Here is a 14,020-nt window from a genome sequence, read left to right on the forward strand (position 1 = left end):
TCTGGTCTCATAGCTAATTAGCACAATTTAAGAGTACCCCATAGTTAAGCTGCCCAACCACTCTCTCAAGGAAAGTGGGGAACCGAATCTAAATTACAAGTGCTCTCCTCCCCTTCATCTGTGCATTTTCAAAACCAGGATTTCAGTTTTGCTTACCAACCCGTGTCTGACTGATCTGACCTAACAAAGAGTACAGGCATAAAGGAATAAACTTGCAAAGTGTATTTTGCTTAGCTTGCCTCATAGTGAATCACTGAACTTCTGTCTGTGTCATCACACGTGATCTGGATTTCAGTCTAGAACAATCACTGAGAAATAACTAAAGGGACATGTGAAAAATAATGAAAACTTGCTATTTACAACAAAATCAGTATTTTCAGGAAATCAAGGAATACTGACACCAAATACAAAATCTGTACCTTCCTATGTCCACATACATCTCTCCACTGCTATTATAATATTCTAATAGATTGGTTTTCCATGCAAGGTTATAAAAGTGTGGTTTATTAGGCTATTGCTACAATAAACTTACAATTCTTCCTTGGGTTGAATTTATATCTAGCTATCAAAATGCATTACTATGTTCCAGTCACTTCTTTTTTTCCTTGCAAATTTACATACCCCCCCCCCCAACATTTTAAAGTAATCAAAGATATATCTAGCCAGTATTCAAACCAACAGCTCTGTATTTTCTACTGTAGCTCCTTTTTTAAAATTACTTTCTAAGGCCATGATGTGTATGGAGGCAGTTGCCCATGATGAAACCTCAGCTACCTTATGAACTACCTTATTAAAAATTAATTGCAATTAGACATTGAAACCCAAGAAAATTATTAATCCTTCTTCCATACTCTTACATCTTGTGAAGCACGGTGGCGGTGACCCTCAGGACAAAGGCTTATCTTAGAAAACTAATGCGTAATCAGTTCCCCAGACGCGGCAACAGCTCGGGGTGAAGGCTCAAGGCTGGGATGGTCCTTAATAAAAAAATCCTGAGCCCCACGGTGCGTGTCACAGTCAGGCACCGACCCTGCCCGTGTCCGACTGCGACCAGCGCCCAAATCCCTACAGCTGCATCGCTGAATTTCCATAGGATTTGTGCCATCACAGGAGCTGGATTCCAGCCTGGAACAAGCCGTGAAGAGGAACTAAAGGGACGCAGGAAAAAAACAGCGAAAACTTGTTACTCGCAACGAAACCGGAGCTTTCAGGAAAACCAGGCGGCGAACTCGGAAGAGCGCCACACCGCTGAACTGAATTAAATTTTTATTTATTTTTTAAGTAATTACACGCGAATAAAACACGCCCTAAAAAACCAACCAAACAAACAAAAAACCACAAAAACAAAAACCAAAAACCATTTTAGCGGTGCAGGGAGCGGGGATGCCGGGACACCGCCACCCCCGGGTTGGGGTGGGCTGGGGGGCTGGTGGTTCCTCTCCCGGGGCTCGGGGGTGGCGGGGAGGAAGAGAAACCGCTGCCCCATCCCTGCCAAGGACTCTGCCGGGCGGAGAAGCGAAGGTGCCGGAGCATCGCCGGCTCGGAGCGTGTCCCCATCCCCGCACAGCTCGAGGGGAGGCGGAGGCAGCGCCGAGCCCCGGCCCGGCCCCGTCCCGCCCCTCGGCGCCGCGGAGGCGGAACCGGGCGGGCGTTCGTGGCCCGGCCGCTTCCTGGTCACCGCGGGAGGAGGAGGAGGAGGAGGTGGCAGCAGCAGCAGGAGCCGGCGGAGGCGGCTGTGGGGGTCCGGCTGCCGCCATGGCCTCGCTCTTCAAGAAGAAGACCGTGGACGGTGAGTGGGTGCCCCGGGGGAGGCCCCGCGGCCGCCCCCCAGCCCTGTCCCCATCCCCATCCCTCGCACGGCCCCGGGCGCGGGGCTGGTCCCGGACGGGGCTCGGGGGGCAGCGGGAGCCCCGCGGGGGTCGCGGCTTCGGGCCCCGCGTCCCGAGAAACTCGCAGGGAGAGGAGGAGGAAGAGGAAGGCGAGCAGGAGCAGGAGCAGGAGGCCACGGCCCGCCCGCCGTGACTCACCGGCGGCGCTCGGGGAGAGTCCCCGGGCCGGGCCGGCCCTGGCACGGCGGGGAGGGGAGTTCCTGAGGCATCGGGAGGGGTGGGAGCGGGGCCCCCGCGATCCCGGGCTGTGGGTGAGGGAGGAGGAGCGAGGGAACAGAGCAGGCCCGCCGGGAGTTGCCGGGGCCCAGGAGGGAGCGGGTGTGGGATCCAGGCTCAGGCGCCGGGAGCCGCCACCGCTCGGCCCTTGGGGGCTGGAAACAAGTTGGTGTTGGTGTCTTTGTAGCCAGGCTGTCATCGGAACGCTAAAACTTGAGCAGAAATGACGATCTCCCAGTGTGACGCCAGAAAAGGTCACCTACCTGCCAGCAGGTCCTGCTGGCGACCCCTCAGCGCCCCAGGCCGCTGTGCCCCAGGTGTGGCGTGGGTTGGGGAGCCCCAGGTCCGGCTGTCCTGGCATGTTGGGTGCCCCGTGTCACGTCTGGAGGGTCGGCATTTGAAAAGGGCTCGCCAAAAATGACGCTGAAAAGGGCTCGCCAAAAATGACGCTGCGCATCCACCAATTGTGCGTCACCGGGGGAGAACACGTAGGGTTCCCACTTGTCTCTTCCCATCTTTGGTGCGACACCTGAGGAGGGAGGGAAGGGGGTGTTGTGTTGGCTCTAAGCTTCCATGACCAAGGCAGATCGTAGGAGAGTGAGACAGCACTAAGCTGCTGTGACCAAGGCTGATTGTAGGATCCAGGTCAAGCCCTTCCTGGATGTCTCTTGTCCAACCTGTTTTAAGGAATGGCGGTGCTTCCTCCTTGCCCTGGTGTCCGAGGCGGCGGCGTGACACACGGGAATGGCTGTTGGCAGAAGACTGTCTTGGGAACACCCCGTCATCTTCTGTCTGCTCAAGCAAAGCTGGGAATTTGCTTCAGTTGTCAGAGAGAAACAACAGCCAAGTTCCCATCTTGGCCTTCACCTCTATAAGCAAATGAAAAGTCCTGTAGCTGCAGACAGTGGTTGCTTTCAGTTTATTGCTATCCATGGTTTGAGCCATTATGTGAGACCAGAAACCATGGACATAAGCGTCATGCTTGCCCTCATTGTGTCCTGACTTAAGTACAGCTCTTGTTTCTTACCATTGTGAAGTTCCTACCTCTCAAGCTTTCTACACTAAGGGATTTTTATTTTTTTTAGTAGTTAGCATAGTTAGAAAAGCCAGTCTGGTATGTAGCTATTAAGCTTTTTCTTTAATTTTTGCAAGTGCAGCTATGCTAGCAATATACATTTATCTACCTTCAAAATTACTTGCCTCTGGCAAGTTCTCAGAATGATTTCCACTGCTGCTTTGTCAGTGTGAAGAACAGTGTTATATTCCATGTCCTCTTCCAGTTCTTCGTTATTGTCTATTGAAAAGTCTGCATCTCCTAAAGATGCTTTTTGTGTAGTTATCAGAGTAGCAGTAGCACTGTAAAAATAGGTGTCTTTTTCAGGGCATTTGTTTGGAATAGGTATTTATATTGGTTGAAGGAGGTAGTGTGTATTCTGTCTTTAAAATGCTACTGAAGGTTTGGGTTGGTTGGGTTTTTTTATTCAAACATATTACTGTTGAAATAATTTCAGCAATGGATGTTTTACAGTATTTCTGAATGTGAGAATGAAGAATGTGAACACTTCTTTCTGTTCATAGAAAAATTGCTCCAAGCCTTAAAAAATGAAAAGGGTGGCCTGTGGTTCTAGAATTTATCCTTCATGCCTTCATCTCTGTTATTAACTCTGCCTGTATGTATTTGCTTTTCATGTGCTTCAAACTTTGCCCTGATGTTACTTCTGTGGATTAGAAGAAAGAGCTCTAAACAAAGTTTATGTGAAGTCTGCTCCTTTCAAACTCTCACCCAAAGTTATCTAGTGTTGTGTAGACACATACATTAAGAGGAGAGGAATCTCTCTTAAATCCACTAACTTCTTTCCTCTATAAAGGTCAGAGGATGCTGAGTCAGATGCAGACCTACCTCTCTGCCTTTGCCCAGGTGAATCACACCTGTAAATTCTAACAGAAGTTAATTGCAACTAGGATGATTGATACCTGGATTGTCAAAAATACTTGCTTTAATAAGTGGATGTTATCACTAATAATTTTTTTAATAGTACAGTGGACAAAACCCCTATGAAGGATGATAGGTTTCACCTGACAGACAGTGTTCAAGCTTCTGCTGGCTGCATCAGTTGTCAGGAGACTTAAATGTGTTATAAAGGGCTCCACTTTCCTATCTTGATGTTCTTAAGCATCTTTTAATTGAAAAGGCTCAAACACTGTGGGTTTATAGTCTGACTTGAAGTTGGGCTGTGCAGTGTGGTACATTTGTGGAGGAGAGTAAGCTCTGTCAGATCAGAATAAGGATAGAGAAGAGCAGGATCCAGGACTTGCATCTTGGAGTATCTTCACTTTTTTAGTGGACCTGGGAATTCCTCAGCTGCTCATACATCAGATTTCTTCAGCTGCTCTACCTGTTGCAGTTAGGCCTGACTGGTTGAAAAGCAGTGGGATGACACTGAATGTGCTATGGCTGAGTTGGTGTTGAACTCCCAAAAAAGGTCTGTACTGAACTCTTCCTGTGGGGTAAAGATTCTTGTTATGGTTATGGTGCAAAGAAACATCCCAAGTAAAGTAGCTTTATTTATTTATTTATTTATCTTACAGGATATGGCCTATGCTGCTGAAACCCAATCGTGGTATCCATAAAATTGTACTGTGGCAATATTTCATGTGTCTGAAGTGCTGACAGTTCACTCTGAACAAAGAGAGGCTGTCAAACACGCTGCATGCCTGCAGGGTGCTTAGCAGATGTTTATGTGGTATTGAAAACTTTTCCCTATAAATATTTTCTTTCCAGATATAATAAAGGAGCAAAATCGAGAGTTAAGAGGTACACAGAGGGCTATAACCAGAGACAGAGCAGCACTTGAAAAGCAGGAAAAACAACTGGTAAGTAGAGCAGGGAACTTCATTTTGCTCTTTAAAACAAGCACACACACACAAGATGTAACGGAAAACTTGCAAAGTGTTAAAGATACAACTCAGTGTATCTTTACAATACTGGAATACTAAAAAAACTTGTCTTCCCCTTTTCACTTTTCAGTTAGTAATTTTTTTTCCAACGTAATTTTAATATTTAAAAGTGATTCTCGGTCCTTGACACAGGAAAATCCTGAAACAATGTGTTCAGATAAAATAACCACATCGTTTTTTCCTGCAATTCTTGACATTTTCTATCCTTCAGAAGGCTTTTTCTAAAAGGCTTGTAGACTGGTGGTCTTGTGGTGGAAAGTGTCAGTGCTGTCACATGTTCCCATGACTTACCAGTGGGAGAGAGCACTTGAAAACCCATAGGATATTGTGAATATCCCATAGGGTGGTTATTTTCATTCACAAAGAGCTTCCCTAAAATTAGCTAATAATGGTAAGACTATTTGCCTAAATTAAGATCTATTTAAAACTGACTGTGTGTGAGCTTTCAAGTATCAAGTGAATGAATGCTGCACCTGGGTGGCAGTATAATTGGATAAATGGATGTGACAGATGGTGGGGTTTGATGCATGAAGACACACTCAGAGTGTGAGAAAAGCTGCGCGAATCCAGCCGGTTTCAGGAGCTATTGAGGTGATGTTTCATGGCACCAAGAACTGGGAATAATAAACTAAGAGAGAGAAGAGAAATTGTTTCTGGAAGCCTTGACCATGTAAGATATAACAGGTTGCTCATTGATAAGACATTTTTCAGCGGGAAATATTCCGACTCTGGAAATCGCCTAAATGTTCGTGAATACTCAGGATGAAGTTTTGGTTAGTACAGTAAATTGTTTCAGGAATGTTGGGATTTCTGAGGAGGAGAAGAAGAAAGGAGCAGTAAAATACGTCTTTGAAAAAGTTTAAAATTTGCTGTTAGAATGAGAGGATCAATGTACAATAAATATTAATTTTCAGTGTCAGATCAGGTGAAGGACCGAGGGCTTGACAGTCAATCTTAGGACATTTCATTTTGTACTTCCTTCACAAAGACTTTTTTTCCCCTTATCTTTGAGGTACTACTCTGAGAAAGCCCAATTATATTAATTCTAAGTATAAAAATACCTCAAAGTATGCAGACAGTTCTGTTTCAGTTCAGTGACCTGATACGACTGTATGAATTTTGATTATTGTTTTTTTCCACAAGAACATAACTGACTTCAATAAACTTGCCCCAAACCTCTAAAAACCAAATAATGGACCCAAAATTTACGCAAATACTTTTTAATTAAGAATAAAAATCATCCATGTATGATTTCTGCAGCTGAATTATCCGCAGTGACTTAGCAATGGTTGGTGTAGGTTTGTATTTCACCTTGAAAAAGCAAGTTATAGATGCTATGTAGGTCTTCAATTTAGTGAGAAAACCCCTGTTTTCAAAACTTTGCTGTTAAAATTAGGGGGTACAAACCAGTGTTTGCTAGTGTGCTTTACTTCTGTTACAGGCCTCTAATGTTTGAGCAATCTCATGCCTCTTACTTGCCAGTCTTTACCTTCTGGGATTAAAAATACTGTGTTTGACACACCCTTTAGAAATTAGGAATTTACAGAGAAGATTCTGTGCCAATGCCATCTCTGTAGTAGACTAACAATGATCTTTCCTAGTAGTCAAGGTGATGCAGTGGCTCAGTTTACACTCACCTTTACATGTTTTGCATGTCCTGGTGACTAGTACTTATCTTTTTATTTCCATATCTTTTTATAAGTTCACTTTTCTGGATTACCAGTGCACATAAAGTGAAGCAGCTGCATTCCAGTAGTGGGCATATTCTCCTGAAGGATCATGAGAGAAAGCTGGTCTTTTAAAGGCTGCTTGTACTTAATGGTAAAAATCAAAATGCTTGAATGGCTGTATACAAAAAACTGAGCTAATGTGGCAAGACCTCCTTAAAAAGGCTGTAAAGGAAAAAGTGGTTGCAAAGTTTACATTATCAAGTCACAAATCAGAAGGCATACTTTGAAGAATCCCAGCTGACATTTGTGCCAGACTTTTTCCTGGTACCTCTGAGCTAAATAGCTTATTATTTCTCTTTGAACTGACGTATTGGAGTTTTGGTTTTTTTGTCTTGTAAGCCAGAAGTGTCTTTCTTATGGCATAAGCACATATTGTTGTATACAAATTATACCACTCTTATTATGTTTTAATTTAAGTCCATCTAAATGATGAGGGTAAACAGCCTCTAATTATTGTTCATCCAGCTTTATCTACGTCTTCCCCAAAAAGGTTTTGAGGTTATCTCAAGGCTGAAAAAGTGTTTCTTACATGAGCAGTGTGATTTGATTGCCTGTAAATGCAAGAAATCAAAGATGATTAGAGTCCTGGCACTAGTAGTTGACTGGCCATAAGAATTTCTTCACTTTTTGGGTCTTTTTTTGAAGGTTTTTGAAGCGTTGCTCTCTATCCAGATGTGGAATTGGATGTGCACATATAAGTGGATATGACATCATGCAGAAGTGGAGGTCTTTGGGGGAACTGTGGGCTGCCACACTATAATTCAGTTCTGTTGTGTTGTGTTTTCTTTTCTTGTGGTCACATCATACCAGCATTACATTCGTTCTGATAAACAGCCTTGATAGAAAAGCAAGGAACTATTTATATAACTTTAAATGTCATTAAAAAAAATTTAAGAGATAGCTCACTTTCGGAATTTCATTGTCAGCGTTAAGGCTTAATTATAATCTTCTAATGAAAATTCTGTAGAAGTAATCTTACCCCTTTTTTGAACAGGAACTGGAAATAAAGAAAATGGCTAAGACTGGTAACAAAGAAGCCTGTAAAGTGCTGGCAAAACAGCTGGTGCAGCTGAGGAAGCAGAAAAATCGGACATACGCTGTCAGCTCCAAAGTCACTTCTATGTCGACCCAAACGAAGGTCATGAACTCTCAGATGAAGATGGCAGGAGCTATGTCAACCACAGCCAAAGTAAGGCATTACAAGACATTCTTTCACATTAAAATGCAGCACAGGGTTGCAAAAATTAAGTTGTGTGGCTTTGTATAAGACAGTCGAAAGGGTAGAAGTTACTGCCTGCTGCCCCAAATGGTCTTGAGGATACAGGAGAGAAATGTAATTTTATTTATAGTGTTGAATTTCTGTTTAGTCAGTCCAGCCACTTACCACCTATCTAAGCATATTTTCTTAGGCTAGATGTCTGTCAAATGTTTACATGGTAAAAATAAACTAATGCCAGTGAAAGAACTCTTTTAGTACATAAAAAAAACCCCAAACCATGCTGCTACAGAGTCTTGCCTGTATATATTGTCACTAGCAGTTTTTATTGAGGAAAAAGTAGGGCATGCTTCGTCTAGAAATCAAGGCAGTGTGTCACAATAGCTTTATGGCTTGGGCAAGAAGTAGGTTATTGCTTTGAATCTTAAGTTCCTAAAGAAATCTAATCTGGAGTTCTGTTATTCTCTCTGTGCTCTCTAAGGGAACAGTATTGCATCAAGTTTTCTCACAAATCTCATCTCATAAAAGAGCGTGAAAAATCTCAGTTATCTGAGTTAGTTTTGAGCTTTTCCCTATTTCCCTGAATTGATCAAGAGGGATTTTGCTTTTGGCAAGGAGGATTGTTCAGCCTGAGGTGTGGGAAACAGAATTAGCACACAGCACTGTAGAACCAAGTTGTGCTTTTATCCCAGTCCAAGCTAAATCCAGTGAGGTGCCAGTTAAACACAGCAATGCCAATCCCAGCCCTTCAGTGGTACAAAGTCGTGGCTCTGTAGCAAAAACTTACACAGGGTACTTGTCTGACTGATCAGGTTCAACAGCTGACACAGTATTCCTGCAACAGTGTTCGTGTGAACAAGTTGGTCTTGCTTTTTAGTTATTACATGGTTGGCTTGTTTTTTATCTATGATATATCTTGAATTAAGTTTCTCCAAACCAAAGTGTTGCTAGATTAGTTATGAAGATTAAGTCAGTAGAGAAAAAAAAACAAACAAAACCCCACAAAAATATTAAATAAATTACCCATCATCCAGAAAAATTATGTTTTTTGAAACACAGCAGGTACTTATACAGACTAGTTTGTGTAACGGTATTGGAGGGGAAGGCCTTAAGTTCTTTTGGTCACTTTTAAAGTCAATATTTTGCCTTATCAACTGGGAAGCTTAAAGAATTGTTTATCTCATAAAACCATCAGTGAAAAAAAACATGAGATCAATTGTCTCAACAAGCAAGGCAAATATATGAATGCAAAGATTTCAAAGTATTCTCACTATACTTTCTAGCATGGATGGCACTAACTTTGGACATGGTACTAAGTTCATTTAAGTTACCTGTTTCTTTTAATCATGCATCTGACCCTTATTTTCTGAAGATATATAAACTCTGTATCAGTGCAGATATTTTTGGTGTCCTCTAGTGGTGGGTCAAAGAAATGTTCCTTTCTGAACTAGAACCTGCAGCCATTTACTTCTTTAAAGTGTGTAGCCTTCAGGTTAGTAAATATTCTCTCATTCTTTTCATTGAGACCAGCTGATTTTTTCCTAATATGAGGCCAGGAGAGGGTCATGGTGCAAGAAAGATGCAGACATTTAAAAGTATATCTATTAGGGTAGTAGATAGCAATATTTCTTACTAAGTGCAGACTGTACTATTGATCTGTTATGTGTCTACAGTTCTCATGGGATATAAAGAGACAAAGAAAGAGAAATTTGGACTAAAGTGTTTTTATCAGAAAACTCTTATTCCTTCTAAATGAATATATTGGTATTTTATAATGTCTCATTGTGTGATTAAGAGTTTTTTCTGTATTACTAGACAATGCAAGCAGTTAATAAGAAAATGGATCCACAAAAGACACTACAAACTATGCAGAATTTCCAGAAGGAGAACATGAAGATGGAAATGACTGAAGAAATGAGTAAGTTCTGCACTGTGGGGAACAGGTAGCTGCTCTTGGAAGGGTATAGCCAATACCCTTGAAGTTTTATTTCTACAGTTAATGAGACTGACAGCAAAAGTGAAGGGCAAACAAAATAATGGATTTCTGAGCAGTGAGGCTGAGCCTTAGGGTTTTTAAAACCTCTAGGTATTAAGTCTAGGATCCATTCCTTCCCATCTTCCTGCAAAACATTCATCATACTTTTAGAAAGAATATACTGGAAGGGAAGAGGGTCTGAAACCAAGTCAAAACATTGTTTGAATAACTGGTGGGGGGGACTTGTAAAACTGTCTTTTCTGTAACTGATAGTTCTGCACATGCTTTTTCTTCTGTGACTGGACATTTCATTTAGATATTATTGATAATCTCAACCTCACCTACATGGTGGTATGGTTTGGTTTTGTCTCCCTTTTTTTTTTATTTTAAGCCACAAGGCAAATTCTTGGGGAGGCATCAAGTTTCTTGTTCCTGAGTGCATGTGTCCACTGTCAACTAAATAATGCCAAACTTCCTGGTGTTGCTGGCACAGTCTCCTCCCTGTCCTAATCCCTGCCACTGTGTTGGTCATACTAAATGATGAGGACTCAAACCAGTACAAAAACTTTGCAATTTGGAGGAAGAAGAGGAAAAGGATTTTTTTGAAACTATAGAAGATGTTTTTCGGAAATGTTAAAATCCAGTGTGTGTTTGGGGGGGATATACAGGTGCCAAACTATTTTGGTGAAACCAAATATTTTTATAAATGCCTTACCTGTTGTTTCCCTGGCTGTGCTCACAGGCTTTGCAAGGCAGAGGTTAAGAGAGCCTCTCCAATGTCCAGGTGCTTCCTGTTGGTACCTTACACAGTGCTATTACTACTGGGAATGGTACTACCAGTGGTATTACTACTCTGCAGTGGTAGTCCTGTGTTCTGGGAGGGTAGAAAGATGGTACTAGGTTATATTACTTATATTCTTGCTTCATGTGGACATTTTTTTTCTTTCTCCTAAGTTAATGATACTCTGGATGATATTTTTGATGCTTCTGATGAAGAGGAAGAAAGCCAAGATATTGTTAATCAAGTGCTTGATGAGATTGGAATTGAAATCTCTGGCAAGGTATGGCTGTTTTTACTCAGTTCATGTGGGGTTTAAATAGTTTATCCTAGCTGCCTTTATTTTACAGTTTTATTCTAAAAGTCAGCTTGTCATAACATGTGTTGTTGTTCTGGCTAAAGAAAACTTCTGTCTTCTTCTAGATGGCCAAAGCTCCCTCAGCTGCCAGAGGTTTGCCATCTGCATCAACATCAAAAGCTGCCACCATATCAGATGAAGAGATTGAACGACAGCTCAAAGCTCTGGGAGTGGATTAGCTTGGTGGCAGTTTAGAGTCTGCCTTCTAATTATTCAGCTGTAGACAGATGTACAAAGTGCAAATACTCTCTCAGTGCAACTGATTTCTAGGAAAACTCTGAAGCTTCAGAAATGACAACTTGAAGTTGGTACTGGAGGAAGGAGAAGGGGAGAATGTATTAAATCAATTTACAGAGAGAAGTACCTTTGGTATGTTCATTGCATGGACCCTCTTTGACTCTGGACCAACCAGGGGTGTAGTTCTAATGATAAATTCATTTATACCTGATCCAAATTTGTCCACTGAATTCAAAGTTTTCTTCTATCTCAGCTCCTGATATCTCTCTAGAACTGGCTATTCTGTGGCTGGTGATGCCACCTCCTAGGACAGCACCTATGTAAGATTTATCATTTTTATAAAACTATCACTATAGAAACATTCTTAGTCTGTCATTTTAACACTTCACCTTTGCTCTTCGTTGGAAACTGTTTTTTCCTTAAGAAATAGCCTTGAAAGTCTAGCAAATTTAAGCAGAAGGAAAAGGCATTTTATATAATGCTTTCAAATTCCTGTAGCAACTTTTGAGTTGATTAAATAATAGCTGGTTATTCTTCTTACTGGAAGGGAAGGATACACTCCTCGTGCAGTTAATTTTTCTGGAAGAGGATTTACATTTGTTAGTGAACTTTGTTGCATGAAAGGCACTGATTGAACTCCATTGTACTGTAACATAGCTGGTTTCAACAGAATTGCTGTGCCTTTATGTATATAAATCTTGTACCTTTGTGATTTTCTTTCAGAATGGGTTTTTGAGAGGTGAGTAAACTTGTAATTAAGATGGTTTCACAAAATACTATGGTGAGACCTCTCTGTGCACCTGATGGGACTCAGTGCTGAAGCTGAGAAATGCACTTGTTCAAAAATGCAACTTGTGCACTTGCAAAAAGGACATTTGCCTGAAGCAACATTTGTATATATTTTACAGTATTTCTTAATGGAAGATAACTGTGCATAACTGTATTGTTTGCTAAGAAGCAATTGATCACATTGATAAGCTAAATTAAATTTTAGTTTTGAGAACACTTTTGGATCATAAATGATAATTACTTGTCTAAAACACTATAATAAAAGTGTTCTGGTTCTGTGAAGGTTTTTCTATGGTCTCTGAACTGCATCAACATGATTCTGGCTTTAAGTGGAATATGCACTGGGCTAATGAAATAAGAACTGTTGATACTTGAAACAGATGACAGAGCCTGAAAATGCAGTTCTCAGTTATGACTTCCCAGATATTCCTCAGCCCTGACTCTGCTGGAGATTATTTGCCCCTCAGCTGTGCTGATTTAGAGGGGCTGTTCATTGATCAGAAACAACAATCATCTTGGCTAAAAAAAGAGAAAAGCAAAATACCTCCTAATAGCAAAACCAGGATAATTGTGGGGGGACAAACTTCATATAGAGACTTTGCTGCTAGAGAAACTGTAGCAGGAAACCTCAATGAACCTACTGTTGTCACACCATCTGCTGTTTAGGATTGAAGTCAGCAGAGATAGAAAATTCATAGGAGAGCCTTCCTCGGGTTTTGGGCGTGGAAAATGCAGGTGTTCTTTCTCTTTCAAGGAAATAATGGACAAACTATGAATTTGTCAGGTAGTGGGTAGGAATGTGTAAGTTAATATATTTCATATATCCAATACAAGGTGAATTTTTTTTACAAGTTATTTTGTAAAAACCTAATAAAAGGCTTTTTATTCCACAATGACTTTGTCCTCTGTAGGGTTAGTCTTACACATCTGTCCCTTAGCAGGCTTTCTGTGTACTCCTGTGAGCTCTGATAAATACTCCTTTGACTTGAGCCATAAAGCACCATAAAATTTATAATAGTTTCTTTTGGACCTTTGTCTTAAACTCAACATTAAGTAAAGACTTTTTCAAGTTTGCATTCCCTTGTCTGTAACTGGGTGCCCAAGTGCTGCTCTTCAGCACAGGAGGAGAAATCATAATGTGGACATAGTATAAAATGTTACTGACTGATTGTAGTTCAGTTGAACACCAAGGCTTATGTCTTCTCTGAATGAGGTGTGCACTTTATCCTTTTAATAACTGTCAAAATTGGGCATAATTCTCTTATGAGTTCTTTCTTTACAGGTCTTTGATGAACAGGAATGAAGGCATTGCTGTTTTGAGTGAATAGGGCTGCTGATCTAGGGCTACTATCAATATCAATCTGGTGTTTTGTTAAAAGTTACATTTGAAATCCTTCAGCTTTAATCTCTGTACAAATCTTTCGGTAACAGACTGAGAAGTGTGGTAGGTTTGCAGGCTTGCTTGGTTTTTATTCAGGTGTAGTTAGTATGTTGTATCTGCTCTAACAAAATTGCATCCCCTCCTTAGAAACAAGTTCTGTTGGAATCACTCTTAGCAGACAAAAAAACCCAACCCACCACTCAATCCTTAAACTCCTTTTTCCTTGCTAACACCTCAATAGGAACTGAAAGTCCTCCATCCAAAAAATGGCAACACAGTTGTGCACACACACCTAAGAATGGCTCCATGGGGGCAGACCAAGGTCCATCTCACCCAGAATCCCACTCCACAAGTGCCCAGGAGCCATGCCCAGGAAAACAGCAAGAACATGATGAGCGTAAATGACACTTTCTCCCCAAATACTCTTCCAGTCTCCCAACTATTTTCAACATAGAGCACTTCCAGAGCCTTACAAAAGTTCTACACACAACAG

At 41.5% G+C, this 14,020-nt stretch overlaps 1 protein-coding gene and 1 long non-coding RNA gene across 2 annotated transcripts in view; one reads left to right on the forward strand and one right to left on the reverse strand.

Moving 5' to 3' along the window:
- The window catches only part of LOC135407808 (uncharacterized), a 65,295-nt gene extending 62,770 nt beyond the window's left edge, over positions 1–2,525 (reverse strand). Inside the window, exon 1 of the long non-coding RNA XR_010427032.1 lies at positions 2,369–2,525. This is a non-coding gene — a long non-coding RNA (uncharacterized LOC135407808). The remainder of the gene's footprint in view (positions 1–2,368) is intronic.
- Positions 1,628–13,039, forward strand: CHMP2B (charged multivesicular body protein 2B). Its single transcript, XM_064643156.1, has 6 exons — positions 1,628–1,789; positions 4,888–4,979; positions 7,788–7,982; positions 9,825–9,927; positions 10,939–11,045; positions 11,186–13,039. The coding sequence occupies exons 1-6, from the start codon at positions 1,756–1,758 to the stop codon at positions 11,297–11,299; spliced, it is 645 nt and encodes a 214-aa protein (XP_064499226.1). The 5' UTR covers positions 1,628–1,755; the 3' UTR covers positions 11,300–13,039.
- The last annotated feature ends 981 nt before the right edge of the window (positions 13,040–14,020 follow it).

The sequence above is a fragment of the Pseudopipra pipra genome, chromosome 2 (genome assembly GCF_036250125.1).
Source record: "Pseudopipra pipra isolate bDixPip1 chromosome 2, bDixPip1.hap1, whole genome shotgun sequence".
NCBI lineage: Eukaryota > Metazoa > Chordata > Aves > Passeriformes > Pipridae > Pseudopipra > Pseudopipra pipra.

Bases quoted from the DNA above. Each gene is read 5' to 3' on its own strand.
- CHMP2B (XM_064643156.1), top strand. From the start codon at position 1,756: ATGGCCTCGCTCTTCAAGAAGAAGACCGTGGACG. The intron at 4,980-7,787 runs GTAAGTAGAGCA...TTTTTTGAACAG, and splicing joins AAAAGCAGGAAAAACAACTG to GAACTGGAAATAAAGAAAAT. The intron at 11,046-11,185 runs GTATGGCTGTTT...GTCTTCTTCTAG, and splicing joins GAATTGAAATCTCTGGCAAG to ATGGCCAAAGCTCCCTCAGC.